Below are 27974 nucleotides of genomic sequence, written 5' to 3' on the forward strand. Positions count from 1 at the left end.
GGGGGGGGGGGGGGGGGGGGGGGGGGGGGGCGGAGGGGGGGGGGGGGGAAGTTTGGGGGGGGGGGGGGTGAGCGGCCACGGCGGGATCACTTCTGGTGATCGTGCTGGTGGGTGGATGTGGTGGCGGTTTGGTGTTGATTTAATGAACTACGATGCATCCAAAAACAGCGATAGGACTGGACCGCTCAAGGCAAGCCTGGTCGTTCACTGCCACACAAGGCGGCCTATATGTACCAACAGGGGGTTAAACTTTAATGCATGTGCTTGTGGATACCCACTTCCCAAAACGGGGAACCAGTCCGTTCGAGGTCCAAGTCCCTGCAAGGCCTTTAGGTGCCGAGAACCTGGTCGCTTGATACCTTGGATACCACTTGGATGAGCAAATGGGCCCATGGTGGTGACAAAAAGGCAGTTTAGGGTTCACGTTAGTCGTCCAGAATCCTGAAGACGGGGGCAAAAAGAACGTCAGGAGCTGACCCTCGAAGACGGCACTGAGAGGAAACAGACCTCCTTCAAAACATGGTTACTTCGATGGTTGGGAATAATGGCCACCACTTCTCCGCACCGAGGACCGACCTATTGGCGCACATGGTGCAAAGCCTGGCAGGGCTGGGCACAGCGCTATAAAGTTACCTTGCAGAAGTGGCAGTGCCGTTCGCCGACCAACGGCAAGTTATCACGGACCGTTCGAGACCTCGGAGAATTTAAAAGCAAAAGCAGTGTAAAATTAATAACGAGACTACCTGACATGAGCGGGCGCATGGGCAGACGGACATCTTAAAACCCGGATCCGAGGACAGCAGCAACCGTCAGCCGGCCCGTCTAATCGTGGTAATACCACGACGAACTTGACTGGAGGGACGGCAATGTTGACAGTTCGTTGCTGCTTGAAGCCGTCTTCGGAACCATAGCCTCTCAAACCACAGGGAAGGGTTGCTGATCACCAGCGGGCAAGCCCGCTACTTCTAATCCACCCCCGCCCTTGTCCTAGCCACTTCGCTTGCCCCCATACAAGTGTCGTGGATAGTATGTGACCCACGACCCGAATGTAGCTAAAACTCGATTGCTCCGCTGGTCACGATCGCGTGGCTCTTGGCCTTGCCGGCCAAAATCCATCTTCAAGACCATGACCAGTAGGAGGCCGGCAATCGTCTCCGCTGTGCCCAACCCGAGGCAGAAATCGCTTCGTCCCCTAATACCTCCCCACAAGCGAGTCCCGGTGCGATAAATGAAATGAGAAAAAGAAGAAAAACAAGAAAAACAGGCAAGACAATGAAGGAAAAATGAGTCGGGGGGAGGTGCGAGCGTAGCGCACGGCGAGCTATGCAGAACGGCTGATGTCCCTGGCGTAGGTGGAGCTGGGCCCGGGAACAACGACAGCATAGAACAGTCGCGTTGAATATCTGAAGGTCCATTTGTACCCCACCGTTGGCGTTGACTAACCATTGCTCTCTCTCGATCGGGCGGCGCTGAAATTCGCTGCCCAGACAACCATGGCCCCCACCATCCTTGAGCGACACCCCGAGAGAACGTGAGTGCCGGGCGTGCCGTTCGGTAGATTTTGATCCGAATGGCGTGCCAAAAAGCGGCTGGCCAAGAGCCAAACCCGCCCGACGACGCGCCCAGACCAAAGGGTCACCCGAGCCAAATCGAAGTCATGAACTAATGAAATGCCGAAGGAAATGGTGCAGGGGGTGAAGGGTGTGGGAAGGAAAAAAACAGTCTGGAAATGCTGGTGCTGAAGAGGGGTGTGTCCGTTATCGATGCCGATCCAGGGTTTCGCAGAACAACAAATGAGCTGTTTCCGCATGGGGTCCGGATGATTTGCACGACGGGCCCCCGCCAAGGGAAGGTGAAGGGGGCCCCGTCCTGCCAGTCGATGTGAAACATACTCATACAGCTTGAAAATAGACGTCAATCCGATTGCCGTTTAGTGCCTCAGTCCATAGGCCGGTACTTGTTGGAAGCGTATCCGGAGCCAGCGCCCTGGGCCTTTGCAGCCGAGCGCAGCCTATTATCGCAAACTGATTGTCAGCACTCCAAGTCAGCATTGTCCCTCCGGCCAGCGTTGATGAGCACATCAAACACGAAGGAAATATGATTCCTTACTAGGAATGCTTTTGGGCTAAGGCTTGGTAAGTCACTCACATCCTGTCGCTTCCGCCGACGGCGCGGTTGGTCTCGGGGGTCTCGCCGGCGATCTTGTTCCGGGTGCCACGAGGGAGAGCCTGTTGGGCGTCCTTACGGGCAGCGGCCTGCTGGGCATCCTTAGGGTCGCCCTGAGCGGCCTGGTTCGCAGGGTTGCCAGCGGCCTGCTGAATCGCCTGGGCGTTCTTCTGGTACTTGTAGACAGTCCAGTCGAACACATAGTCGTACTGGAATCCCTCGCGGACGAACAGGTCACGGAAGATCTTGCGCAAGTAGCTGTAGTCGGGCTTGTCGTCGAAGCGGAGCGACCGGGTGTAGTTGAGGTAGATGGCAAACTCGTTGGGGAAGCCGCGGCAGAGCACGTCGGTGGGAGTAGTCATCTTCTTCTCCATGATGCGGTCGTACTTCTGCTTCTTGGTAGCCGCCTTAAGCCCCTGCCACGGGAGGGACCCACGGCAGAAGTAAAGCATGACGTAGCCGAGAGACTCCATATCGTCACGACGAGACTGCTCAACACCCAAGTGGGTGTTGATGGAGGCGTAGCGGGCGGTGCCCGTCAGGTTCTTGTTCTCTCTGTACGGAATGTGGAAGTGCGTCTTGGGATCGCGGTACTTCTTCGCAAGCCCAAAGTCAATAACGTTGACTTGGTTGCCACGCTTGCCAATGCCCATGAGGAAGTTGTCGGGCTTGATGTCACGGTGAATGAATGACTTGGCGTGGATGTACTCGATGCGGGAAATCAACTGGTCAGCAAGGAGTAGGACCGTCTTGAGCGAGAACTTGCGGTTGCAGAAGTTGAATAAGTCCTCCAGGCTGGGGCCCAACAGATCGAGGACCATGGCGTTGTAGTCGCACTCCGTACCAAACCAGCGGACGAACGGAATGCCGACACCGCCCGCGAGCGACTTGTAGACGCGGGCCTCATATTCAAGCTGAGGGTGCTTGGCCTTGACGCTTTCGAGCTTGATGGCAATCTCCTCTCCGGAAATAATGTTGGTGCCCAGGTAGATATCACCGAACGACCCAGAACCGATCTTGCGACCGATCCGGTACTTATTACCAACGCGAAGGTCCTATCGCTTGTTAGTAAATCAATCTAGGTAATGGTTTCAGGCAAGCAAAAAAAAACAAAAAAAACTCGGTGCTTCACCGCCTCCCACAACCACCATACGAGGACAGCGAGGGGAAACAAAAATGAAGCGAGCAAAGAAAAGAAAGCAAACAACAAGAGCCAAGAATCGGCGATGCCGTCCATGAACATATTATTCGCGCGGGTGGGGTGTTCGTACCATCGTCGTCATTTTGAAGGCCGGGTTGCGCGACTTCGTTGATCGTGTTTCGTTGTGTGGCCTGGTGGCGAGCAGTAGAACGCTGAAAAGAAAAATGGGGTTAGTCCCGTCGTAAGAGAATGTGCGGGGGTGATGTGGTTTCAAGGGAAAAAAAGGAAGCCGGCGATTTTTATTTTTCAAGTCGGCGTCGTGGTGTCAAATGCCAAACGATGGTTAGGCGGCACGCCACAGCTAAAGGCGGCGAAAAGAAGGGGGCTCCCATTTGCCTCTCGAAAAGACCCGCGCTGCTTCGAGTCCGGCCCGTTTATCGGGAAACCCGAGTGAAAACGATGGAACCTTGGCCGAAATGAGGGTAAATAGATTTCGATGTGCTTACCTCTAGAATTTGATGTTTCGATACGGTCGCAGCGGCGGACGCGGCTGCAGGTGAATCGGAAGATGGTGATGGGGAGGAAGGTTGTCGGTGCGGGAGAGGATTTCTAATGCCGGTTGAAATGGTGGCAATGAGAAAGGGGATTCCCACTACAGGAAAGAGCGGGCAGCCTACAGCAGCAAAGATTAGACGAGAATCCAAATGTGCAACCGGGGGTTTATTCGCGGATCCCGGCTTTACCCTCAAAATAAAGCTGATTTACCCTTGTGGTGGGAGGAGGAGGCGGAGAACGCTGGCGGGTTGGAGGAGGGAAAAGCAGGAGAGGGAGGGAGACTGGTGAGAAGATCCAAGACTTGCTTGGGCTGCCAGCCTGACTTTGAGGTGTCGGGCTGGGCAGAGGCAGAATGGGCCGGGGGAGCGCGAGCCATCATGGCCAAGGAAACCGCTCCACAGTGCGCTCGCGCCAACAGGGCGCTGGGTGCACAGTGCGAACCGGAACCAGGCGACCAGCTGGAGCAGCCCCCTGCTCCAGGAAGGTGCCTAATTCCTGCGATAGGTGCTGGCCGGCCCTTTGACCTGCGCTCCCGTCCCAACACAGGTTCAGCGACCAGCCCCTCTTCAGTGGCCCCCGACCCAGACCGGCTGTGCCAGCGCACCATCTCGAAGCGGTTTTTGCAATGTGGCCAACCCTGCAGACAATTACGGTCAGGGCATGCCGGTGGGGGAAACATGGGATTTTGCGGGCACACGTTTCCGGCTGTCTCTCGTGTTGTCACGGGGCTAAGTCATTGATTGCCAAACTCAAGGGCGTGTCTTGACTGCGGACAGACACGCAGACGAAAACCACCTGCGGAATAGGTACCTGTGCACCTGCCGAACGTCCCGCCCTCCAAGACTCGACGGGCAAACAGGGAGCCGGCGACGCGGGCACTTTGGAATGAATGATCAAACCGCCTAGTCCGCAAAAAAAGGAAGGAAAGCGAGATCGTTATCAACAGGATGCACATCATGCCGGTGTCAATACTGTACCCAAGGTAGGTAAGTCCCATCTGGTGGAAGGTGAGGAAAGGTCTCCTGTTCCGTTTTCTCTCGGAGACATGCACATTTGATAAGCGCTGCCCAGAGCACCGCGCGCTTAAATCGAAGCTACCTATCAATGGGCGGGCGCTCTGGGGAATGTGCGAGTGGAAGGTACGCACTGTGTAATACGGCATTGGTGTCAAATTCTGGTCAGTCTCCGACTTGCGCCGCAGGGCGCCATCCTGCCCATTGCATGAATGATGTTCCCAGGACAGATTGCCTCCAAGCGAGCAAGCACTAGAGCACATCGCGAGAGGAAAGGGAAACCGAGGAAGAGGGGCAAGAAAACGAGGCCGGTGAGGGCGGCTATGAGGAATGGGAACTCGACAAAGGGGCGTTCGGCGGCAAACCGGTCCCCGTGATCTGATCCGGCCGCTAGTCCCGGAACGCCACGCTCAAAGACGCTCATAGTGCAGGTTCCATGCGCCCTTCGTTGAATTTGCTGCGGTGAGGTGAGCCCAAGGGCCGCGCCCCACAATCGACAGCAGTGACCGAGCGCCTCTCAAATAGGGAGGTTCCATCTCGGATGCTGACCGTCTCCGGACTTTGAGTATTCACCGCAGCTTCTTACTTCTGCAAAGATCATTTTTGGAGATTTTCGTATCCCAAACCTTTCGTCTCAACTATCGTCACCGGCCGGCCCTTCCCCAGTTTCCCCGTTCCATCTTACTTGAAAGATTCCCGTCCTTGAAGGTGTTGCCCAACATTGCCCATCAGGTGTGATGCAGGCGCGGCACAACCTAACACCTCATCGATGCCAGCGGCTTTAACGTTTGACCGCCAACACGACAGAGATCTGCTCAAATGCAACGTGATTGTGCATACGGCCAAGGCCCAACGTGCAGATTGCACCATTCTGTCGCTGTCCCTTCCTATTGATTCTTTACCTCGACAGTTTCATGATATTCCTAGGCTCAACTCCGTCTCGCCCGGTTATTAACTACATAGTAATTCTCCTCGACGACTAGGGCGCCTATTCCGCCCACCCCGTCACGTCATTGGACTCCGGGCCGTCGTCTCAGCCTCAGCGGGGGGCGGAGTTGACGCTGCCACTGGGCAGGCGTCACACCGTCACAACACCAGATTTGGGTTAACACCTTTGATCGGTGAGAACCGCCGACCGACCCATCCTAGGTTTACTAGGTAGTAGTTGTTTTGCATATCGCCTTGCCGGAGCCTTTCCATTTCGACCAGCCTTTATTTTAAGTTTGGTGTAACATGTGCCCATAATTCACAACAGCTCGCCCTAACTAGTACCTATTAGTATGATGATGAAGGTTGTTGGGCTATGCTGGGGTATGGTTCAGGTGACCCGCCGATGTTTAGAGGGGAAGAGGAGCTGCTGTCCCGCCAAGCCTGTTAGTTCGACTTTGCTCTCTTCGCTGAACGACATTCCCGCTACTATCGTAGTACAAACAGACCAGCCGAATGGGTTGTGCCTCCCCTACAGCCTACTCTTGAAGAGGTCTATTTTAAGCTAGGTAGTGTACGGCCCCCGGGCCGCACCTACCAGTAGTCCTGGTCTCAGTGGGCGAGGGGAACCTGGAGACAACGATGAAAGACTCCGTAGCGTGAGGGTGAACCTTGGAAGTAACTACTTCTGTAAAACCCGGTCGAGACATTTGATATCACACACTTGGCAATCGAGAAATAGTCGACGGCCGGAAGATAATCCAACGACGGGAGGAATGAAAAGTCATCATACCTAGACCAACCAATACATTCAGTACAGATCGAAACCTGAGATGGGCTCCTTTCTGCTTCCTGGATGACTTAATTCTCCGGAAATCCTGTGTCAAGTTGCCCCTCTAAGTTCCTCTAGACAGGTTGGATATAGGTCATCCTTGCCGCTTGGCGAATGAATTATTACTACAGAGACCCGCCTTTTAGGTCGGAGACGAGGCAAGTGAACAACCTCGTTGCTGCAACGAAGCCTTCCATGAGGATGGGAGCTGAGTCCGACCGTATCCGGAAGGTGGGGCTGAGCGATTGAGCGCAGACCTTCCCCCTTTCTGCCCCAGGTGTTGAAGCCCGACCAGGGGCCATGCCAATTCCGGCGCCAACACAGACAGTCGTCAGGCACACACGCGTTACTCTGTAATTAGAAGTTACCTACTGAGTCGACGTCAGATGCAAACTACAAACATTAACTATACCCTGATAGGTGCTGCCTCATTTATTGCTCGCGGCTAGCTCTTGCGATACCAATATGCTATTCCCTCATCTCACATAGGATTACCCCCCTCTCCTAAAGAAAAGAGGAGGGCCCAAATTTAACCGGCGGATCTGCCGCCGAGGGGTCTCTGCGCGCGTTTGCGCGATGCAACCAAAAGGGGCCCAGGTGAGCGTAGGATCTTCATCGACCCGAAGGCGGGAACCGGAAAACGCGCCGTCAGCGGTCCACCCCCGGAGCATCAACCCAACCCATACTCCGTACTGCGTCGCCAGCAGGCCGCGGTTGAAAATTGGCTCGTTGATAGGGGTCAGCGGATGCCAGTGATCTGCGATGTGAGAGAAAGTACTACTTGCAGCAGCATCTTCAGAGAACATAGTTAGTAGGTACCTTTCTCGGGAGGGGGCACCTGCCTAAACTCATATCCCCTCATCCAGTCCCCTTCTGGTATTCATCTCGTGCCCCAAAGTTGACTCCCATGGGACAGTCATTGCCCCTACCTGGGTTGAAACACCGAAAAACTTCATGACGGGGTGAAATTGTTTCTTGTTGGTATTGTACCTTGATAGGAGAAGGGAGGAACCATCTCTCAAGGACACATCGGTCCCTGCAGCGGGACTGAGGAAGTGGCGACCAACCAGTGGCTTGCCCAGCGTGAAGGTGGTCCCCAAACGGGTTTGGCGCTGCTTCGCTCCACCTGGATGGTGTTTGCTTGGCTTTTCGGGGCCCCCTGGTGACCATCAAGCCCACTTTTGAATGATGATGTTGAAATTGATCCTCTTTCTTTACCCTTTTTCAACGGGTAACCATACTCTTCCCTCCGCGCATTACTCGCCCAAGGATATTTGCGGACGACAAAAGCTGTGGTTTCATTCTCGAATCATAACTACACTAACTATCGGCTTGGCGTGGAACTACCAACTACCTTCTACAGGTAATCTAGGAACTGCACTGCCGGTTAGTCCCTAGTTTGCTCATAACCATTCTCACAACTTCCACTCACCCCCATTGCACTTCTCCCTCTCAGTGAAGCTGGGCTCTCCCAGTGGCATGTACACACACCGCCGTCACCTCACTTCCCGGCGAAACCCCACAGGCCCACAAGTCCAAATCCATGAGAAGCCCGATCAGTTGACGGGAGACACATACGGTCCAACAAACCTTAAGCCGGAGCTGTTGTCTTGCGGGTCGCAGTTCCCCTCTGTGTCCGGCCGCTGAAATTTAATAAATCAACTGAGCAGCCAGTCGCTTGCAGAGCAAACGGCGGACAAACGCTTACCCCAGTATCGCTTTTTAGCGCTGTCACCTCGGCTTGCATCGCGACGCTCGACGCCGATCACCCCGAGTCGGCTCCTCTTCAGACGCTCCCACCCAATTCCGAATAAAACCCCTAAAACGCCCCCTAGGCGCCTCAGAAATCACTCGACTCGCCCTCTCCAATCCCCCTCAACCACGCCCACGGCCATTCGACATCCTAGCCAGCTGATTGGCAAATACAAACTACGAATTGTGTGTTGAGGTTTGATGCCAAGCGACGCAAACGAAGGAACAACTTGTCGATTGGAGATCAATTAAGAGCCCAATTCGAAACCGAACACCGGAGAAATCCTCAACAACCCAGTTTCACCCTTGTGGGCAGCCCCGAACCTTAAATCAAGGTCTGCTGCGAGACAATCGGGAGCCAAGCGCAAGACTCAAGACGTGTCGCCATTGTTCGTCCGACCTCAGACCCTTGCGACACAGCACCGATCGACTTTCTTCCGTCAATTGCTCTGCTGCTAATATTGGCGATCAGAGAGCCACGTCCAACCTTTTCTCTGCGGGAAGGCGACGGCAAAAGGCACAGTTGAGACGGACCCACGACCGGGAACGAACCGCGGCCCTGGAAGAAAACCTCCAAACTCCTGAATCTCCACTGGTATGATGCTAGCCCCTGTCAAGCGAATTCGACTCAAGACATTTTGACACCACGGTCTAGGGAAGGGACCGATATCTGCCGACTTTCCAGTGTTTCGGTGGAGCCAAGCTGGGTGACCTAGGACCCCCTTTCCACAACCACTACGGGAACAATTGCCCCCAAACAAAACCACATTCTTCATTTTCTTTAGCCATTGCCGCAGATACATCCATCAATCATGGCCGACGATCAGCAAGGTGAGAATATACAACCCATTCATTCGCCCATTGAGCCCCATTATAAGCCCCTTTGGCCATCCTCCGAGCGCGCACGCGGCTTTCAGTGGCGGGGCACGCAAGCAGTGGCGGGAGCAACGATAGGATCCATGGCGGCCGTGCTCGACGGGTTGCATCCTGTTTCCCAGTTTTCGCATCCAAGCTGCCGCTTTGGCGGCTGGGCACGTACGCCGGTTCGCTCTGAGAGAGCGCCTGTCGTGTCATGTTAAGGAGATTGCTGTTTCATGTTCCCTATCGCTGTCGTCATTCGCATGCAGACTGCCGGACACCGAAATCCGTTCCTTCCCCGCTAGTCTGTCCAACCTTAGAACATTGGATCGCTAACTATCCCTGGGAATTCTCTCCCCCATTTAGGTCAGAAATCGGCTGGGTTGACACTGAACCTTCCTTCAAACAACCCATTTCGTAACAACGCCGCCTCGCCCGTCGGCGCAACTAGCCCGGCTTCTCCCTTCGATGACCCGCCCCCACGGCCTCTATCGCGCAACCCATTCCTCGATCCTGCCCTGACGAGCCGATCCAGCCTTTCCAACATTCGTTCCACCCCGGAAACCATGCCGTTAGAGAAGAGGCCTTCCCTCACAGCCGAGGAGATCTTTGTATGTCCTTCGCTCTCATCATGACCCCATTGTGTCTATTCACCTGCCCTGCTGCTACACCAATCGAGATAAAACAAGCACAATTTTCTGATTGCAACTCCTCTCGCAGGGCTCCTTGACACTCGATGAGATAAAGGCAGAGGAATCGCTGGTAGACGTCCCAAAGCCGACCGGGCAGCCTCCCGGTGGTGCTCGCCGTGGTCCGCCGCCGCCGAATCGTGAAGGCCGTGGTCCTCCTCCCGATAGGAGGGGTCCCCCACCGAACCATCGCCCAACTCGATCGCAAGAAGAGGCGCTTCGCGCCCGGAGAAAGGAAGAGAAAGAAGGGCGCGGCGATCGTGGTGACCGACACGGACCCCTTCGCTCGCCACAACGGCGCCCAGATGGACCACGTCGCCGCCTCTCAGATTCTTCCTTGATAGACGTCGACAAGACCACGACTGAAGAAGAGCGGAAGCAGCGAGAACGGAGGCGGCGAGAACGCGAGCGCCGCCGCCGCGCGAACCCTGACCAGAAGGACAAATTTGATTTGCTTGACAAGCTGGCCGACCTCAATATTTATGGGGACAAGAGTAAGTTGATGGTCTCCCGCGTACATCCAGACAGAAATACTCTGAACTGACACCATGCAAGTTGTTTTCCACCATGACGGCCCGTACGACGCTGTCAATCGCCATCGCAACAGGGAAGGCAGCCGGCGCGCGCCGATGCAGGCGTTCCCCGAAGGCTCATTGAATAATACCCTCGGAGGCGCTGGGCCGTTGAACGCCCGTCCTGATCACGCAGCCTTCATGGGGCATCAAGATGATGAGGCATTCAAGGAATGGTCTCGAGGCCGAAATGACCCGAACGGCCCTGTCCCACCCAGCAAGGAGGTACCCGTTTTTGACCCGTTTAGTCGCGGAAACGTTCTTCATGGCGACCAATCCCTCGGCCTTGGTACATCGACGTTTTTGGAGGGAACTCCCGCCGCGCGAACAGCGATTCAAAAGCGTGAGGAGGAGCGTGCGGCAGAGGGCACGGGTGATGGCCTCCAGCGCAAGAAGTCGCTCGCCCACAGAATCCGCAATATGAACCGTGGGGGCCGCGAATTCCAGTCCTCAGGCCGCGTCACCAACCCCGAAGCTGGCTATGGCTCGTATCGATCTCCCACACAGAGTGGGCCCGCGTCAGCCTCACTCTCGGAGCGTAACCCGTTCTTCTCTGAGTATGGTGGTGGAGGTAACAGCAAGGGCGACGATGATTTCACTCTCCGTAGAACGGAGACGGACGGCAGTAAGCACTCCCCGACCAGCCCGCAAAGCGGGCCCGGCCTCGAGCGCCGGTCGACTACGGACGCCACGGGCGGCAGTGGTGGTGGTAGTACTGGTGATGATGCTTCTCAGCCAAAGGCAAGCGGGATCCTGGGCCGCATGAAGAGTCTGAAGGGAAGACGTCAGCGCCCGGTTCCCCCTTCCGGAGATGTTGAAGCCGCACCCGTACCGGGAACCGCAGTCTGAGGCAATTTTGGGGATGCAGAGCAAGAAGGGATGAACTTGATCGGCGCCTACGACCATCCTCCCTGAGGCCTACCTCGCATAGGTCCGATGTTGTAGCGCCCGCCCTTTCCCCCAATGCCGCTCTGGAGTGAAACGATACGGTTGTGTTTTTTTCGGAATAGGAGAGCAAGAGGATGCAGGTTTCGCCCGGGTTGGTCGAGACCAGATTGCGAACTCCTGTTTTGTCACGTTTTGTCTCAGTTTTCTCGCTTTCTCACTCTCGTTCTTATTCCCTCATTCTCTCTCCCATACCTCTCTTGCGCTTTTCATTGTTTTTTTCTTGTCAACGAGTTGATGGATCGGTCAACAACATCGGTAATGGCTGAAACACGAAAGAAATCGAAGCAAATCCAACCAAATCCAACCAAATCGAAAATACTGGGGGATGATTCGGGCGCACAAGGGCAGTGTGAGGCAAAGGGATTTCACTGTTGGCGCGCTAAAGCGAGAGGAGGCCAAGAAACCAGATTGGACAAAGGAGTTGGACGAACGCAGCCAGAAGGGAAAACAAGGTATTGCTTCGCTTGTTTGCTGGCTGGTTCACTAGCACATGGAACGTCAAAATCACCCACAGCTACCCTCTGCCCTCTGTCCTTTAACCCCAACCCCCATCCGTCTGCTTCGTTCTTTGCGGACGTTCCTCGAGGTCTGCGGCACGAATAGAATTAGGGCGTCCTCGTTGTGAGGTATGAGCTTTGGGTCGCGGACAAACTGGGAGACAAGAGGCTGGGTCTTTACGTCCTACCGCACCCCCACCCCCCCTTTTGCCATCGGTTGCTTCTATCTCGGTTGGGAGTGATTGACGGCATACGGAATTACGTTCCTCCGGGCCTTTCAGTTCCCACATCCGGTCCCGTCCAGACTTGAGATGTGGGAGATGTAGGGCTACTAGGGTCTCCCTGGGCGCCAGCTGGAACGGTGAGGGTTTCTCTATTGTACTCGTTTGTAATGATTGAAAATATTCGGTTGTCTCGTCTTGCTTCGTCTTATTTCTCGTGTATTCCCCTTAACGGCTGTGTTTCTAGTATCTAACAGACTAGGGCTGTACTGTAAAATTTGAAACCCATTGGTGATCGAATGACAAAATAGAATATTTATTAGCCTGAAGCAGCAAAGGCTTGACGGTGAAGGCCCTAGGAAAGGGACTCTCGAACTACTTGAGTACGAACAATCTGTGACGAACGGTAAATGACCCCGCTTGCCCTTTTCGGACGCCGAGAACGACCAGCCTTGCCCCGCCATGAGATGGACTTCGAAGCTCAGCATCTTCAACCACCCGAGTTGCTCAGCATCGGCCGTCAACCTTGGAATACATAAACAAGGCCAGGATGAAACAAAGATTCTCGTCTTTAGACGTCAAGGTACTGAAGTAATTCCCTATTTCAGCGGCTTCTTAATTCACAACGCTAACCCGTTGTGAAACCTTTGCTCCAGGTCGTCGCACACGAGCTCGCCGAAGCTCTTGTCTCCTTGCGACTTTCCAACATCTACGACCTCAACTCTAAGATCCTCCTCTTGAAGTTTGCGAAACCAAACAACCGACAACAAATCCTCATCGAGTCTGGATTCCGCTGCCACTTGACCGACTTTGCCCGTGCTGCCGCCCCCGCTCCGAGCCCCTTCGTCTCGCGCCTACGCAAGTTCCTCAAGACACGCCGCGTCACGAACGTCTCACAGATTGGCACCGATCGAATCATCGAGATTCAGTTCAGCGATGGCGCTTACCGGCTATACCTTGAATTCTTCGCGGGCGGCAATGTGATCCTGACGGATGCCACCCTCAAAATCCTCGCACTGCTGCGGGTTGTTCCCGAAGGCAAGGGACAGGAGCCGCAGCGGGTTGGGCTAGATTACTCCTTGAAAGACCGGCAGAATGTAGGGGGGGTTCCCGCGTTGACGAAAGAGCGTCTTCAAAATGCGCTCATGACTGCCTCGGCGCAGGCTACTGGCAGTAAAAGTAAAAAGAAGGGAACAGACGAGTTGAGGCGTGGAATTGTCACAACACTCACAGAGCTACCTCCGATCCTGGTTGACCATGTCTTTCATACGACCAAGTTCGACTCTACCACCAAGCTGGCAGAAGTATTAAGGGACCAATCCTTGCTCGATGCTTTGTTTCAGTCACTAGAGCAGGCCCGCTCGATTCTCAACGAAGTGACAAGTTCTCCTACCGTGAAGGGATACATTATCGCAAAACCCAACCCGCGGGCCGCCGATTTGCCAGCGGGCGGGGATGAAACGGGGCAAGACCTCAAACCTCGGAAACTTTTGTACGAAGACTTTCAGCCTTTTTTGCCGAAGCAGTTTGAGGATGATTCGAGTTATCAGGTCCTGAGCTTTGAGGGCTACAACCGGACAGTAGATGAGTTCTTCTCTTCTCTCGAAGGCCAGAAGCTCGAGTCGCGCTTGCAGGAACGAGAGATGACTGCCAAGCGAAAGCTAGAGGCAGCACGGCGTGATCAGGCACAGCGGATCGAAGGGCTTCAGGGGGCGCAAACACTGAATCTGCGCAAAGCTGCTGCCATCGAAGCCAACATCGAACGCGTGCAGGAAGCCATGGATGCTGTCAATGGCCTTCTGGAGCAGGGTATGGACTGGATGGACGTCAATAAACTTGTAGAGCGGGAGCAGAGGCAGCACAACCCAGTTGCGGAGATTATCAAACTCCCATTGAGGCTTCACGAAAGTGTGATAACACTACTACTGGGCGAGGCGGAAGACGAGGTCGAAGCCGACGAGGAACAAGATTTTGACTATGACACTGACGAGGAGGCCGTGGATGATGATGGAGCAGAGAAACCCAAAGGCCCAGAAAACCGGCTTGCCATCGATATCAACCTCAAGCTTACCCCGTGGAACAATGCTCGAGAATACTATGAACAGAAGCGCACGGCTGCCGACAAGGAACAAAAGACAGTCCAACAATCAGAGATTGCTCTTCGGAATGCCGAGCAAAAGATCACCGAAGATCTCAAGAAAGGGCTCAAGCAGGAAAAGCCTGTGCTGCAACCCATTCGGAAGCAGATGTGGTTCGAGAAGTTTATCTGGTTCGTCTCGTCGGATGGCTACCTTGTTTTGGGCGGGCGAGATGCTCAGCAGAATGAGATCCTTTACAAACGGTACCTGAAGAAGGGAGATGTTTATGTTCACGCAGACATGCACGGCGCACCGTCCGTCATTATCAAGAATAACCCGAAGACTCCCGACGCCCCCATTCCGCCGTCAACGCTTGCACAGGCCGGCAATTTGGCAGTGTGCTGCTCGAACGCATGGGACTCGAAAGCAGCCATGGGCGCGTATTGGGTGAACGCTGACCAGGTCTCCAAGTCAGCACCCACTGGCGAATTCCTACCCGTGGGTTCATTCATGGTCCGCGGGAAGCGTAATGTTTTGCCTCCGGCGTTGTTGACGCTAGGGTTTGGCCTGATGTTCAAAGTCTCGGAGGAGAGCCAAGTTAAACATGCGAAGCATAGGTTGTACGATGTGGGAGACATCACGGCACCTGTTGCGGCATCGGCAAGTGGCAGCCTCGAGGCCGAGACTGACGAGCCTCCTAGTAAAGAGAATGCCCTGAGCGAGAGTGAAGGAGAGGAAAGTGAGGACGAGAGTGAAAAATCGAATCCATTGCAGTCAGGCACGGCCGACGACGATGAGTCTGTTCAGGGACAAGATTCCGAGCCGCCGGCTGAGGCGTTAGCGGACCTCCAAGTTGTCGAGAAAGACGACCATGTTGGACAAGGCCCTCACCCGGATGCCCAGGGCGAGGCCGAGCCTGAGGAAGAAGCAGGAGAAGACGCAGGCGAAGAAGAGCAGGAAGACGAAGAAGAGCAATCCATATCTACTCGCCCCGACACCCCCTCCACCTCCACCACTTCGCAATCGCAAAAGAAACACCATCCCGCCAAGCGCGGCCAGCGCGGCAAAGCCAAAAAGATCGCGGCCAAATACCGCCACCAAGACGACGAAGACCGGGCCCTCATGGAAGAGCTCCTCGGTGTTGCTGCAGGGCGACAAAAGGCCGAAGCCGAGGCGGCCGCCAAAGCCCAGCGCGAAGCCGAAGCCGCCGCCGCCCGGGCGCGCCGTGAGAAAGCCCAGGAGCGCGCCCGCAAGCAAGTTGCCGAACACGAGCAGGCGCGCCAGCGCCTCCTATTCGACAAGTATGGCGACGGCGAGGATGATATCACGGCCTTGGCCGATGCGGCGGCCGAGCTTGGCCCGCTCGGGGCGCTGGTCGGCACGCCCTTACCGGGCGACGAGATCCTCGAGGTTATTCCCGTGTGCGCGCCGTGGGGCGCCCTGGGCCGGATCAAGTACAAGGCCAAGATCCAACCGGGGCATATCAAGAAGGGAAAAGCGGTGAAGGAGATTGTGGAGCGATGGAAGTTAGCAAGTGGGAAGAAAGGGGTGGTGGATGAGAAGTCCGAGGACGGGGAAAAGATGTGGCCGAGGGAGGTGGCGTTGATCAAGGGGTTGAAGGTGGAGGAGTCGTTCAATGTGGTGCCGGTGGGCAAGGTGACGGTGATGATGTCGGGAGGACTAGCAGGCAGTGGTAGTGGGGGGGGTGGTGGGAAAGGGGGGGCCAAAGGAGGAGGCGCCGCGGGAGGAGGGCAAAAGGGGGGAAAGGGGAAGGGAGGAAAGAAGAGGTAGAGTTGAGTAGTCGCCCTGGGGGAAGGAAGTGTGGTTTTGCAGAGGTGATTTAAGCAAGTACGGAGTAAACAAATAGGAAACACATCATCGTGCGACTTGGTATTTCCCTAAGGTCTAACTTTTATTACCGTTTCGCCTCGAGAAATCTTCGCTCGGGGAAACCGAACTTGCACCCTAGATCGTGTCCCGAATCATGTGTATTCATACACCAACGGGTTTGTCTACTGTGCCGACGTTGGTCTGGATGTCCATCAACCATTCCATCCCGTTTATCCCTTGACGGCCCGCTTGGCATCCCTGCCCTTGCCGTCTTTACCCTTCTTGGTCTTGGTCACCCCAGGCTGAATGCGCGCCATCATCTCCTCCTTCGTGATAAGATGGTCGATGCGCTCGAGCAGGCCGAGTAGGCTCTTCATATTGAAACTCCACTCATTGAGAATGTCGTCGGCGTCGCGTGGCTTGGCGAAGCTGACGATGCGTGCGGGACGGTCGATCTTGGCGTAGACTGTCTTGGCCGTGACCAGCTCGCTGATGTACTTCTCCGTCTCGTCCTCAGTCAGGTCCAACAACTGCGTTAGACGGCCCATCTGGATGCGCGTGTAGTACTTGGCGACCACACGCACGTTGTGCTCGATGACGCGCTTGCGCAAGTCCTGCCACCGCTCGTGGGCCTTCTCGTCGTCTGAATCGCCTTCGTCCTCGTCGAAGATCTCTGTGTCGGTCAAGTGCGGGCCGAACACTCTCGCGACTTCGGGCCACCGCATAAGCTCGTGAACGGTGAAGAGCTTCAGAAGCTCGGCGTCCTGGGAGACCACAGAGTTCCGTGTGTCTTTATGGATCCTATGAAGCAGATCGTGTTGCTCGTTGTCGTGTGGGGCTAGAATGATGAAGTAGATGACTCGCTGCAGGACCTGTTTGGAGAAGGTAGTTAGCAACATGTTGTGGTCAAGTTGGGGCGGCTCTTGGTTTAACCGTTAACACTTACAAAGCGGAGCCTTTGAGGGTCTTCCTCGACAGACTCGGTGTCCAGTACTTGCCGGTAGTGCTTGCACACATCGAGGTACTTGCCATCGTGCTGGGCCAGTTGAATCTGTTGTCTGTAGTAGCGCAGCTTCAGATCTGTGACGTCGTCTTCCTTCTCAGGCTCCTCCTCGGTTTTGCCTTTCTTCTCGCGCTCCTTCTTCTCCTTCTCGAGCTGCTCTGGTGTCTTCTTAGGTTTCCGGGCGAGGTATCGGGTGCTGATCTTGCGGCTGAGGATGCCGGCCTGTGTCCAATCCCCGACTTCAATGCAGAGCGCAACCTGTGCCAGAATGAACTCGACCTTCTCCCGCCTGTCCATCGACCCAAACGTCTCAACTTGAAGCTCGCACAGCGTGTCGGCGGCCCCCTTCAAATCGCCCTTCTTCTTCTTGATGTCGGAAAGGATCTTGGTCACGCGAGCCCGCTCAACTTCGACAAAGATCTTGCCCTCGGTGACCGTTCGCAACGTCTCGATAACGGAGAGCTTGGTTTCCAAGTTCGGTGTCTGGTCGAGGAAGCCCATAACGGTCTGGACCATCTTCGTGATGGCCTGTTTGAGTTGACCATGCTTCTTGGAAAGCACCAGGGTCTGGTCGCTGAGAAGGCTCCAATCGCCCGCATTTTTGCAGATTGTGACGATGCTGATGAGGATTCGTGATGTGGATGCGAGGTCGGATGCCTATTCGAGAATCTAGTTAGGAGCGGCTCCGAGGATGGGGTCCCAAGGGAAGGGTCGCAGGTGGGCTCTTGGTTACCTGGCGGGTTTGCTTTTCGAGTATGGAGAGCTTCTCGATGGCGGCTTGAATGTCTGTCTACAGAACGACGTTAGCAAAGTAAACGGCCTTCATCATCAAACAGCCTCAAATATTCGCCCGTACCTTTGCCAGCTTCTCGGCCTCGGGAATCTGGGTGTCGGCCTCTTTGGTGAAGTCCCTCTCGGGCTTGAATGCCGGGTCCGCCATGGCGCGAGTGCGATGCGGGGACTGTTGGCGGGCTACGAGGTTAATTTCGGAATGCGCTCGAATTTCGGGTCAGTCGCAACGAAGCACTGGGTTAATGGGTAGAAGAGGCGCTCGCTTCGTTGTTGATCTTCGTGATTGTTCGCGGTGTTGCACTTCGTACGCTTGGCTGTTGTTGGTGGTGTCCCGCTTCCAGATCCAGAGCTCCAGGCCCACGTCAGTTTGGTCTGCCTGTTGCTCGCAACATGGGTGAATGGAGGGCTGAGGCCCAAGCCCAGCGATTGCCCCACCTAGAATAAATCACAGCCACATGTGGCTTGGTGCTCGTGGTGATTTTCGGTTCCACTTTTCTGCTCGAACAACTGTTCTTGGCCTTCTATTTCATCTTTACATCGAATAAAACATTCATGAGGTCATCCGTCGAAAAGTGTCGATGAAGCTATATTGTTCCATGGGCCGCTACCGCTCATTCAGGAAAGGATTATACGTTACACGGCGCTGTATTCCAAAACAAGCTGACAGCTCTCAGAGCCAACAAGAATCCACAAATACCACTACTAACTGTTGTTTTGCTCCATAGATTCTAACATGCCGTCCAACCAGTCCTGCGACGCAAGGAGTGAAGGGTGATCCTCGGGAAGGATTTGAGCTTTCGTGGAAACCACCCGCTCAAGCAACGCCACGCCCTCGTCGAGTTGTCCATTGGATTCGTAAGTAATTGCAAGGGCCTGCTGGGACGATAGTAGGGAAGGATGATTGTCAGGAAGCACTCGAGTCTTGATTGTAACAACATCCTCAAGCAGTATCACGGCCTCTTCGACGCGCTCGTTTCCCCCGTATGTGTATAGGAAGGCCAGCAATTCCTGCGACTCAAGAACTGCGGGGAGATCTTCGGGTAGGCCCTGGTTGCGCAATGCCACGATCCGCTCTAGCAGCGCTATAGCTTGTTTAGCCTGGCCATTTTCGTTGTAAGCTAATGCGAGTGTGTGCTGCCATGCGAGCCGATTAGGGTGGAGGTCGGGAAGGACTTGGCTTTGAATTGCGACAAGTTGTTCAAGCAATACTACAGCCTCTTTCACCTGTCCATTGGCTTTATAGGCCAGAGCAAGCTCATGTTGCGATGAAAGCAACGAAAGGTGGTCATTGGCAAGGCACTGCTTACGGACAGTAACAACGTGCTCAAGTAGCGCCACAGCCTCTTTGATCTGTCCGTTAGCTTGGTAGGCTTTAGCAAGCCCGTGTTGTGAAGTGAGCCGTGAGTGATGGTCGTCTGGAAGAACCCGCGCCTCAATGGCGACGACCTGCTCGAGGAGTTGAATAGCCTTTTTGACTTGGCCATTATTCCTGTAGGCTATTGCAAGCGCGCGCAGTGATGCGAGATGTGTGGGGTGGTCTTCGGCAAAGATTTGGGCCTTGGTAGCAACGATTGGCTCGAGCACTGCAATGGCCTCGGCAAATTGGCCGTTGGTGTTGTAGACCACCCCGAGCGTGTGCTGTGACCGGAGTCGGTCGGGGTGATTGGGGGCGAGGGTTTTGGCCTGAATGGAATGAATGTGCTTCAGGAGCATGATGGCCTTTTTGGTCTGGCCGTCGCCTTGATACGCTCCCGCTAGGATATGCTGCGACACGAGCCGGTCGGGGTCGTCATCGGCGAGAGTTTGTGCCTCAATGGAGACGACCTGTTCGAGTACCTCTATGGCCTTTTGAGACTGACAATTCGCTTCATAAGCTTTCCCGAGCATGCGCTGCGCTCCGAGCCGGTTGGGGTGATCAGGAGCGAGCGTTCGGTTTGGCCACCGACAAGCCTCTTCTAGACTCCGGACAGCTTCAGTAATCCGGCCATCCACAAGCAGGCACTGTCCAACCGCCAGTAACAAATCAGACCTGTCCTCCGAATCGAAGTCTTCACTGTGCTGCAATAGCTTGAGAGCATGCGGGAGATAATCTCTCCATATAGCACGGTTTTCATAGTCAGGAGTCGGGAAAATCGTGGCAAGTTGCCAAGTCGCATCTTCGTCTGCTATTTCCGCTAGGCCTTCTCGCTGAACCCAGATTTGCGTCGCTAGGTGGACGAGACTATGCATGTCGAACACTTTGCTTTCACCTCTTCTAGTGAGAAAGGCGTATGCGCACAACGTCCCGATGGCATCCACAAACTTTTCGGCCGAGTCAAGATCGGGTAGCAGGGATTGGGGTATTCCCTTGGGCTCGATGCGAGATATAAATGAGAGCAGGTCGGCGGCTGCGCTATCAGATTTTCGGATCTGATCGAATGATACGAGCCACGTTGTTGCAACGGCGTTCTGAGACCCAGGATATCGGGTGCTGTCTCGGAATTCCTTGCTCATAAGGCCAATGATATCCTGCTGCGTGCTGTGTAGTAGGCCGATGTACTCCGTCAGGGGTATCTTCTTCTTGTTGATGTAAGCTGCGGCTTGTGTGATCGCCAGGGGTAGGTATGTGAGCTCCTTCAGGAGTTCTGTAGTCGCCGTTTCGTCACGAAGCAGGCTCTTGTGTATCAGTGACTTTTCTAGGAAATCAACCGCCTCCGCGTGCTCCATCTCGTTCAGTTCGACCACATCACTCCCGGTGGCCGATACAGCCACCTCCTGAAACCGTGTCGTGAACAAAGTAAGTCCGGTGTCACTTTCGGGAAGATAGTCGCTGATACCGCCCGGCCGGTCTGCAGAGCCAAAGATGATCTCTTCGTCGTCCGCGTTGTCCACCACAAGGAGCCATGGCCCCGCTGCCTCAGAGCTTAGAAATCGCTGCACGGATTCCTTGGGGTCCTCATCCTCGCCAGTTTCCTGGATAGGGAGCTTTTTCGCTATTGCGGTCATGGCCTGTTCGAAACTGGCCATGCTCAACGCAGGCACCCAGAAGATGGAGAAATCGGGTTGGTTCTTTTTTGTCCAGTATGCCAACTGAAGCGCAACCTGCGTCTTGCCGACACCCCCTAGGCCGACAATACTGGCTTTCTGACACTCCTTTTGCACAAAAAACGTTGCCTTGAGAGCGTCCAGCGCCTTCTCACGTCCGACAAAGCGCCGGTTCTCAGGGAGTGGAATGTAATAGCAGGGAAGGGCCGCACGGTCTACAGTAAAGTCAGCGAATCGAATGTTGGTAAGAGGGATGAGGCTTTGCTTCTTTTACCTTTTGTTGTCTCCTCAATTGCGCCTTCCGTTTCTGCAGTATTAATTACAGCCACGGAAGTCGTCAACGCTGCTTCCTTGAGCTTCGTACGAATGAAATGCTCGAGAACCCCAAAGATAGCCCGGTACTGTGCATCCGACCTGTCGGCACACCTGGCCATCTGCCTGTGGTCCGCATCGATGGTCTCGACCGTTTCGAGGGGCCGCGGAAGATCGAGTTTCGAGGAGAAATCATCCACCACCTGTCGTGATCTTACAGTAAGAACATGAAGAGCGATGAAGCTTCAGAGACTCCTCATCCGTTAGAAACGTACCTTATTGTGCAAACCTTTGATACCCAAAATTCCCCGTCCTTCCTGAAACGAGTGAATCCAAATCTGAGACTGGCTCACAATCGTCTTGAAATCCTCGTGGATGTTTTCCAAGACCTCGCTATTCACATCCAGTGTCTTGATGATTCTTGTGTTCGAATCCTGTAGTGTTATCGAAGCTAGGTTCCATGCGATCTTGCCCCATCCTGCAAGTCCACTTCCACGGTGAGGCGTACCCAGGAAGATGATGAGTTTAGTTCGCGCACGGCACACATCTGACCGACGTACTGCCTGTTTACTTATCATTAGCGTCAGCTTCTAAGTCAGGCGGTCTAGACGTACTTACATCTTTCACAATGATGCCGCCGAGACTATGCGCGACGAATAAGATTGGGTCCTAGTATGTATGGTTAGCACATGCCTTCCACCGGCATCTTTCCTGAGATTCCTGAGTGTACGTACCTCATTTCGTATGTCTCGCTCAACGCGCACTGCAAAGTCTCGGGCATGCTGAGATACGCTGTTCTTGTTGTTCGCTTGGAACACACCCCCGACGGCATCCGCATTGTAGCCGTATGTCCACACTCTGGCCTCGGGGATGTCCTCTGTAAGATATTCTCTTGGCCAGAATAGCTTTTTGGTGTACTCTTTGCCGGTATCGTTGTTGGCGACTGAGGCCGTAACCGAGGTGGGTGTTGTGGTCGAGCTCCAGGCCGTGATCGAACTCGATGTTGAGGTTAAACCTGAGTCTTTGGCTGAACCCGATGTCGAAATTGAACTTGAGACAGTCGTCGAACTCGGGGCCGAGGGCAATGCTTTGGACTTGAAGAGGCGTTTGAAGAGCTTCCGTTTACTTGTCCCCGCTTCACTATGATTGCCCCCATTGACGCTCTCCCTGTTCTTGCTCCTGCTGTCCTCCCATGTGTGTTGAGGATGCCCTCCTAGGCCATGCACGAAAATGATGCTGCCCTGTGTCAGCTAAAGCCACTTACTTCGGAGCGCATTGTAGACTTACTTGACTCGATATGTCCCGTCCTTTGTGCCTTGACTCCCGGAAAGCTCTGTGAAGCCGAGCCGGTGCACAGACATGTCTGGCCGGGCTTGGGCGAAGACGCGATGATCCCGGCGACGGGCGACCGTTCACGATTCCATTCGAAAGTGGGGTCAGGACGAAAGAGCCACGAGAGCTTCAATGACTTTTGTTTGTTTTTCTCCTCATGTCAAATACCAAGTTGGATCAAGGTAGTAGTGTTCCAAGACCCCCCACTAGGCATCTCTACCAATGCATTTTGGGTCCAGGTGTGACCAGCCTGACGTGCCCCAGCCTTCCTCGATGGACGTGTCCCTCTTTGGTACGCAGTCCGCATGTGGGCAGTACATAAGCGAACCAAGCCAAGCGGATGTGGTTGGCTGACAGGAGACACAGGCGCTCGAAAATGCTACGAATATTCCCATTGCGGAGATGCATTTTAAAACACAGGAAAGAGCTTGACAGGATAGGCAAACCGAAAATTCGTAGCATATCGACATATTTCAGAGTCTAGCGGCGGCGCTGTCGCATACTCTATGTAGCATTGAATCCTAACACCCCTAACGGTGTGTTAGACTTCCTCAAATGTTGATTTCCTGACACTGGAGAGAAATGCTCGGCTACCTACTAATAGTTAGGGTGTCAGCGCAAGTTAGAAAAGGGGGTGTTGTTTGTTAATAGCAAAAGAAAAAAGGTTTAGCTCTTAATTGCAAGGAGCCTCTCGATATCGTTTGTAGTCCCATGATGTTAATTTCGCCCTGGCAGGAACTGTCCTGAAAATGATAGTAGAACGCGGTGGCTAACGAGGTTGAGTTTGCATTTGATCAGATACTTGTGTTGAGGAGAGGAACCCTTAAATATTCTTCATAGTAATCTAGGTCCTCAATTATGACACTGATATGGAAGGTCCAATAATTTCTCGTCGTCGCCGCTTGTTTGTTGCTCATTGAATGAGGTGCGTTGGTCACGGCCCGGGCTTCCCTGCAGGCTGGACAGTGCGCTTCCCATTCCATGCAGCGCTGCGCTGTCGGCCCTCGTGGTTCGGTGTTTTGGCAGCTGGGCTTTGCCGTCGGCTAAAAGCCGGCGTCGCTTTTGGGATCAAACACTCGACTGTTCGTAGCCATTCCGACTGATGAAGGACAGGACACCCCCATGCTGTGGCAGGTCTGCCCTGATTTTGGAAATGTAACCCGTTCGGACATTGCCAGGAGTTATCGCTGGGGAATCCAGGCTTGAGCTAGGGCAATTTCGTCACAGTCGCAGGGGGTTAAACAAGAGAGGGGGAGCCCTGCAAAGCATCGAACATCTAGCGACCGGCGTGAGAGATCGCCGCCGACTAGGAGGTCGGACCTCTTCCGCGCTATTCATCGTCAGCCACGCCCCCCCCCGTACGAAATACTCGATGATTTACTACCTGCAGTGGTAATTGAGGCCGTTTCGGTACTTGGATATTCTAGATGTAGTCATTCCTTGAGCTCTACTAATTCACCTTGGGTGTGGAAAAGGGCGGGGAAAGGGCGGCACGTTGACGTCGGCATGCAGCCGTCGGTCGAATTGAGGCGGTTGGGGGCCGGAGCCGTTGCGACCTCACGGCCCTCGAGAGACTTGAGTCGAACCCCCCTCCCCTGAAAATCTGCAAACCCGCTCGGCTCGCGCCGGAGCAAATGGGGAACTCACCACTGAGAGCAATTCACCCCACCTAAGGGCCGCTAGCAATCCATTGATGGAAGGGTTTGTCATCACGCTATTCGCCGGAGCCACGATGCATTCCAATTACACTACACTTGGCTAGTGAAGCAACCTGTCGGCCTGCCGGAGCGCTGTGTGCTCCATTGCGTTATCATTGATCGGCCGGTTCGCTCAGACCGAGGGACGATGTGGCTTGCATTTGGTGGCCCCTCCAGTGACCGGATCTCACTCCGCTGCGACTTGTTTCTTCTTTTCAACATAAACTCCGGGACGGCCGACTGGACGACATCTTGTCATCGAACCTTGTGATGACCGCCGAACCATCGGCAGACTTGAGACATACTACCGCGAGCTAGCTCTCACCGTACTTCGGCAACTCTCTTGACGGTTTCGGCCCGTTATCAATTCCAGCGGACCCTTTCGACTAGTAGAACAGTAGTCTTCGCCCGTCCCTCACGACGTCGGATCCGGGACCACTTGTTCTCAATAAACGTTGTTGGGCAACCTGCATGGTTGTCATCCAACGAGGTTGACCTTGATGCCAGCCATTGGCTCAGGGCGAGTCGGCAATCGGAATTTTGCGGCTGGACCAGGGCTGTCGCATTGGAACGGTGTAGCCATCGACGCCGATTTTTCTGGCCGATTATTTGGCCACCCGGGTCCGGTTCCTTTCTCGCGACTCTGAAAAGTGAGACTCCAAACAGCACATGATGGAACCATACTCAGACGAACCGGTGTCACCACTGGCACCGAGCGCCGCCGTCAACTCGAAGAAGCGGAGTCGTGCCGAGACAAGCGGTTCTTCTCCAATAGAAGAGACAGCGCAAAGTCGCTTCCCACCTCCCAAACCAGCCGAGGCCAAGTTTGTTGCGGACCAAGCGGCGCCAGCGGGCGCAAAGAAGGGACTCAACGACCACCGTGATGCGCAACTAGAGCCTAATTCCTCGGTTCTAAGACGCCCGTCCGCAGTCGCCGACGACGGCGCATCTTTCTTCTCCCACACGGATAGCGCCTACTCTGAACCGCATTCCGCATCCGTGCCAGTCCCAGGCGTGCCCGAAGGACCACGCGGGAGTCTATCCCCGCCTTACATGTTCACGAACCCCCGCGCTCAAGAACAGCAGCAAACGTCCAACCCCGAGCACGGCGGGTCGGGAGATGCGGAAGAGGAGGGGGTGGCCGAATATGATGAACAGCAAGAGGAAGAGGCAGCCGTCGCACAGGCAGAGGATGGCAGTATCGTTGTGGACAGCGATGACCTGGCTACCGATGATGGCTACGGATCGGACGGCAACACGACGGCGTCAACCTCGCTTGCGGAGAGCGTGCGGGATTACATTTTTGAGAATGGGCGGCGATATCATCGGTTTCGGGAAGGGAGGTATAACTTTCCCAATGACGACGTTGAGTACGTAACCCCGCTGTTTTTTGTGGTATCCATATGTGGTGTTGAGTTGATAGAGCTGACCTTCGTCGTAGGCAACAACGTGAAGATATGAAGCACGCCATGGTCAAGATGCTTTGCGGACAGCTTCACTTTGCGCCGATCGGGGATCATCCCAATGAGATTCTTGACATTGGAACGGGGACGGGAATCTGGGCTATTGAGAGTATGTGGTGCATGATTATGAAATCCGCTTGTGGGGTTTGACTAATTGTTTATGCAGTGGGGGACGTGTTCTCGGCCGCAAACGTGTTGGGAGTCGACCTAAGTCCGATCCAACCCGAGTGGGTGCCACCGAATGTGCGGTTTATGGTGGATGATATAGAGTAAGTCTTCGACGCTTCCGAAAGTGCAAGTTTACGATTGCTAACCTCGTGCTAGGAGCCCGTATGTTTCCCCTTTTCAGAGCCGACCATTGTTGTCCGCATACTAACATGACACTGCTAGATGGCTTCACCCACGCAATTACTTCGATTACGTCCACTCCCGACATACCATTATGGGGATCAAAGACTGGCCCAGATTGATGCGTAGATGTTTAGAGTAAGGACCACTCGAATCCACCCACGCTTCACGGCCTTTCCAGACCGGCTCCTCACTAAACTCACTTACAGACACCTCCGACCCGGCGGCTGGTTCGAAATGCAAGAAGTCTTCCACTTCCCCCTCTCAGCCTCACGCACCCGGCCGCTTCCGCCCGACCATCCAGTAGTCCAATACTGGACGCTGATCAACGAAGGCCTCACCAACCTCGGTATCACCAACTTCCACGGGGCCGCCAACGGACAGCTAGCGGCCATGATGCGCGACGTCGGCTTCGTCAACGTCACCGAGCGCGTCCTGCAGATCCCGCTCGGTACGTGGCCCAAGAACAAGGTGCTCAAGACCGTTGGCCTGTACTGGCGCACTATCCTCGTCGACGGCATGCAGGCCATTGCGCTGGGCCCGCTGACCCGCGGCTGTGGATGGACGCAGGCGCAGGTGGAGTTGTTCCTGACACAGGTGCGCAGGGCGTATCAGGATAATGGGATGCTGGCATATATGCCGCTGCATATTGTCTATGGGCAAAAGCCGGAGGGGTATTAGAGAGGGCTTACTTGGATAAGGGGAAGGGATTTGGTTAGGGTTGTTTATGGGAAGTGTATATGGTTGGGTGGCGCGTGTCTTTTTTTCACATGATACCACTGTCCTTGGTCCTTGGAATGGGCGGTTGCTGAGAGGAGAAAGGAGGATTACGCATCCCTAAAGGTTTAACACACATACAGGCAGTATATGTACAACTCTGCAAATAACTCGTAATCATCCCCTCCGTTGACAATCCCATTAACCGTATGTCTGCATCGGCTCACAGGTATGTAATTGCCCTGTGTGAGAGACGATGAAAGCATATGTATAACACAATGATCAGTCTGCTGCTAGTATCGGGCTACGTTATTCCATGCGTAAAGCCTTGGTTAACGTGTTTGAGTTGGGCAACCCCTCTTCGGCCCCGACTGTGGAGGCAGGCACGTCGTCGTCTGTTCGGAAATATGACACCTCAAATTGCCAAATTGCACCGGTTCTGGCATTTTCGTCCAAAGAATCCACGCTCACGCCAATGACCTCCATGCTCCGGGGAAAGACCCCGCTGCGCAAGATAGGGGGGTGTGGGTTCTCCGCAGGCGGCCTAAGGTGGAGGTCGTACCTGCCGCGTGGTTTCCCATCCAAGGAATCAGACGATTTCATGAGCGCTTTCCCCCTTTGCCATTGCATCTAATGCTTGCCGCTTAACGGTATCTCCTGCAGTCTCCTGTTCAAATCAATCTTCCGGCGAGTTTCCGAAGAATCCGGGCCAGTGATAATCTTTGAGAATATCTACCAGGATGCTGATTTCGTCAATTCATCCGTCCACTCACTGAGGCCCGGGGGTTTCGGGAGCATCCTCCCGAAAGACGCCCCTGCACTCTTTGCCTCGAACAGACCTAGCCTTGCTGATTGCATTTGCAAATTCAATGTTTTATGGTTTTCTCGGGGGTCCACAACGGACCTCGACAGACCCATGGCCACGGGCTCGGTACCGCTGCATTATTACATAACTAACGTTAGTGAGGTCGCAAGGCCCATTTATCGCGGATTAAGCATCGAGCAAGAGAGTTGTGTTTCACCGGTACGTTGATCATCCCATTGACACTCCTTGCGATGAATTAGACGGGTTGATTGATCGTAACTTCCGTGAAAGCTCAGGCTGCGCTTTCCCTTGATGCCCCGTCTCAACTGCCTACTGTTACGGACGTAATAGTTTGTGCTTTAGAATTGCCCACCCACCTTCGACATTTGTTCCGCTGGACAA

At 54.5% G+C, this 27974-nt stretch overlaps 6 protein-coding genes across 6 annotated transcripts; 3 read left to right on the forward strand and 3 right to left on the reverse strand.

Moving 5' to 3' along the window:
* Window positions 1-1938: 1938 nt before the first annotated feature.
* C8A04DRAFT_26511 (casein kinase I hhp1) lies at window positions 1939-3449 on the reverse strand (the record flags this gene model as incomplete). Its single annotated transcript, XM_062779948.1, has 3 exons — window positions 1939-2011; window positions 2149-3221; window positions 3438-3449. 3 exons carry the CDS (start codon window positions 3447-3449, stop codon window positions 1939-1941), a joined length of 1158 nt encoding a protein of 385 aa, XP_062639135.1.
* Window positions 3450-9198: 5749 nt separating this feature from the next.
* C8A04DRAFT_35575 (Pal1 cell morphology protein-domain-containing protein) lies at window positions 9199-11354 on the forward strand (the record flags this gene model as incomplete). The annotated part of the gene is made up of 4 exons (XM_062783222.1): window positions 9199-9217; window positions 9611-9855; window positions 9992-10427; window positions 10489-11354. 4 exons carry the CDS (start codon window positions 9199-9201, stop codon window positions 11352-11354), a joined length of 1566 nt encoding a protein of 521 aa, XP_062639136.1.
* A 1367-nt stretch (window positions 11355-12721) lies between these two features.
* On the forward strand, window positions 12722-16040 carry C8A04DRAFT_26513 (fibronectin-binding protein A N-terminus-domain-containing protein; the record flags this gene model as incomplete). Its single annotated transcript, XM_062779949.1, has 2 exons — window positions 12722-12754; window positions 12828-16040. 2 exons carry the CDS (start codon window positions 12722-12724, stop codon window positions 16038-16040), a joined length of 3246 nt encoding a protein of 1081 aa, XP_062639137.1.
* A 269-nt stretch (window positions 16041-16309) lies between these two features.
* C8A04DRAFT_10423 (PCI domain-containing protein) lies at window positions 16310-18022 on the reverse strand (the record flags this gene model as incomplete). The annotated part of the gene is made up of 4 exons (XM_062776576.1): window positions 16310-16951; window positions 17026-17739; window positions 17816-17872; window positions 17939-18022. 4 exons carry the CDS (start codon window positions 18020-18022, stop codon window positions 16310-16312), a joined length of 1497 nt encoding a protein of 498 aa, XP_062639138.1.
* Window positions 18023-18576: 554 nt separating this feature from the next.
* On the reverse strand, window positions 18577-22571 carry C8A04DRAFT_26515 (uncharacterized protein; the record flags this gene model as incomplete). The annotated part of the gene is made up of 8 exons (XM_062779950.1): window positions 18577-18956; window positions 19182-21113; window positions 21263-21413; window positions 21486-21644; window positions 21719-21769; window positions 21829-21879; window positions 21945-22446; window positions 22498-22571. The coding sequence occupies 8 exons, from the start codon at window positions 22569-22571 to the stop codon at window positions 18577-18579; spliced, it is 3300 nt and encodes a 1099-aa protein (XP_062639139.1).
* A 2340-nt stretch (window positions 22572-24911) lies between these two features.
* C8A04DRAFT_26516 (S-adenosyl-L-methionine-dependent methyltransferase) lies at window positions 24912-26731 on the forward strand (the record flags this gene model as incomplete). The annotated part of the gene is made up of 6 exons (XM_062779951.1): window positions 24912-25609; window positions 25681-25811; window positions 25869-25971; window positions 26027-26032; window positions 26093-26188; window positions 26260-26731. The coding sequence occupies 6 exons, from the start codon at window positions 24912-24914 to the stop codon at window positions 26729-26731; spliced, it is 1506 nt and encodes a 501-aa protein (XP_062639140.1).
* Between the last annotated feature and the right edge of the window lie 1243 nt (window positions 26732-27974).

The sequence above is a fragment of the Dichotomopilus funicola genome (genome assembly GCF_033296635.1).
Source record: "Dichotomopilus funicola strain CBS 141.50 unplaced genomic scaffold C8A04scaffold_13, whole genome shotgun sequence".
NCBI lineage: Eukaryota > Fungi > Ascomycota > Sordariomycetes > Sordariales > Chaetomiaceae > Dichotomopilus > Dichotomopilus funicola.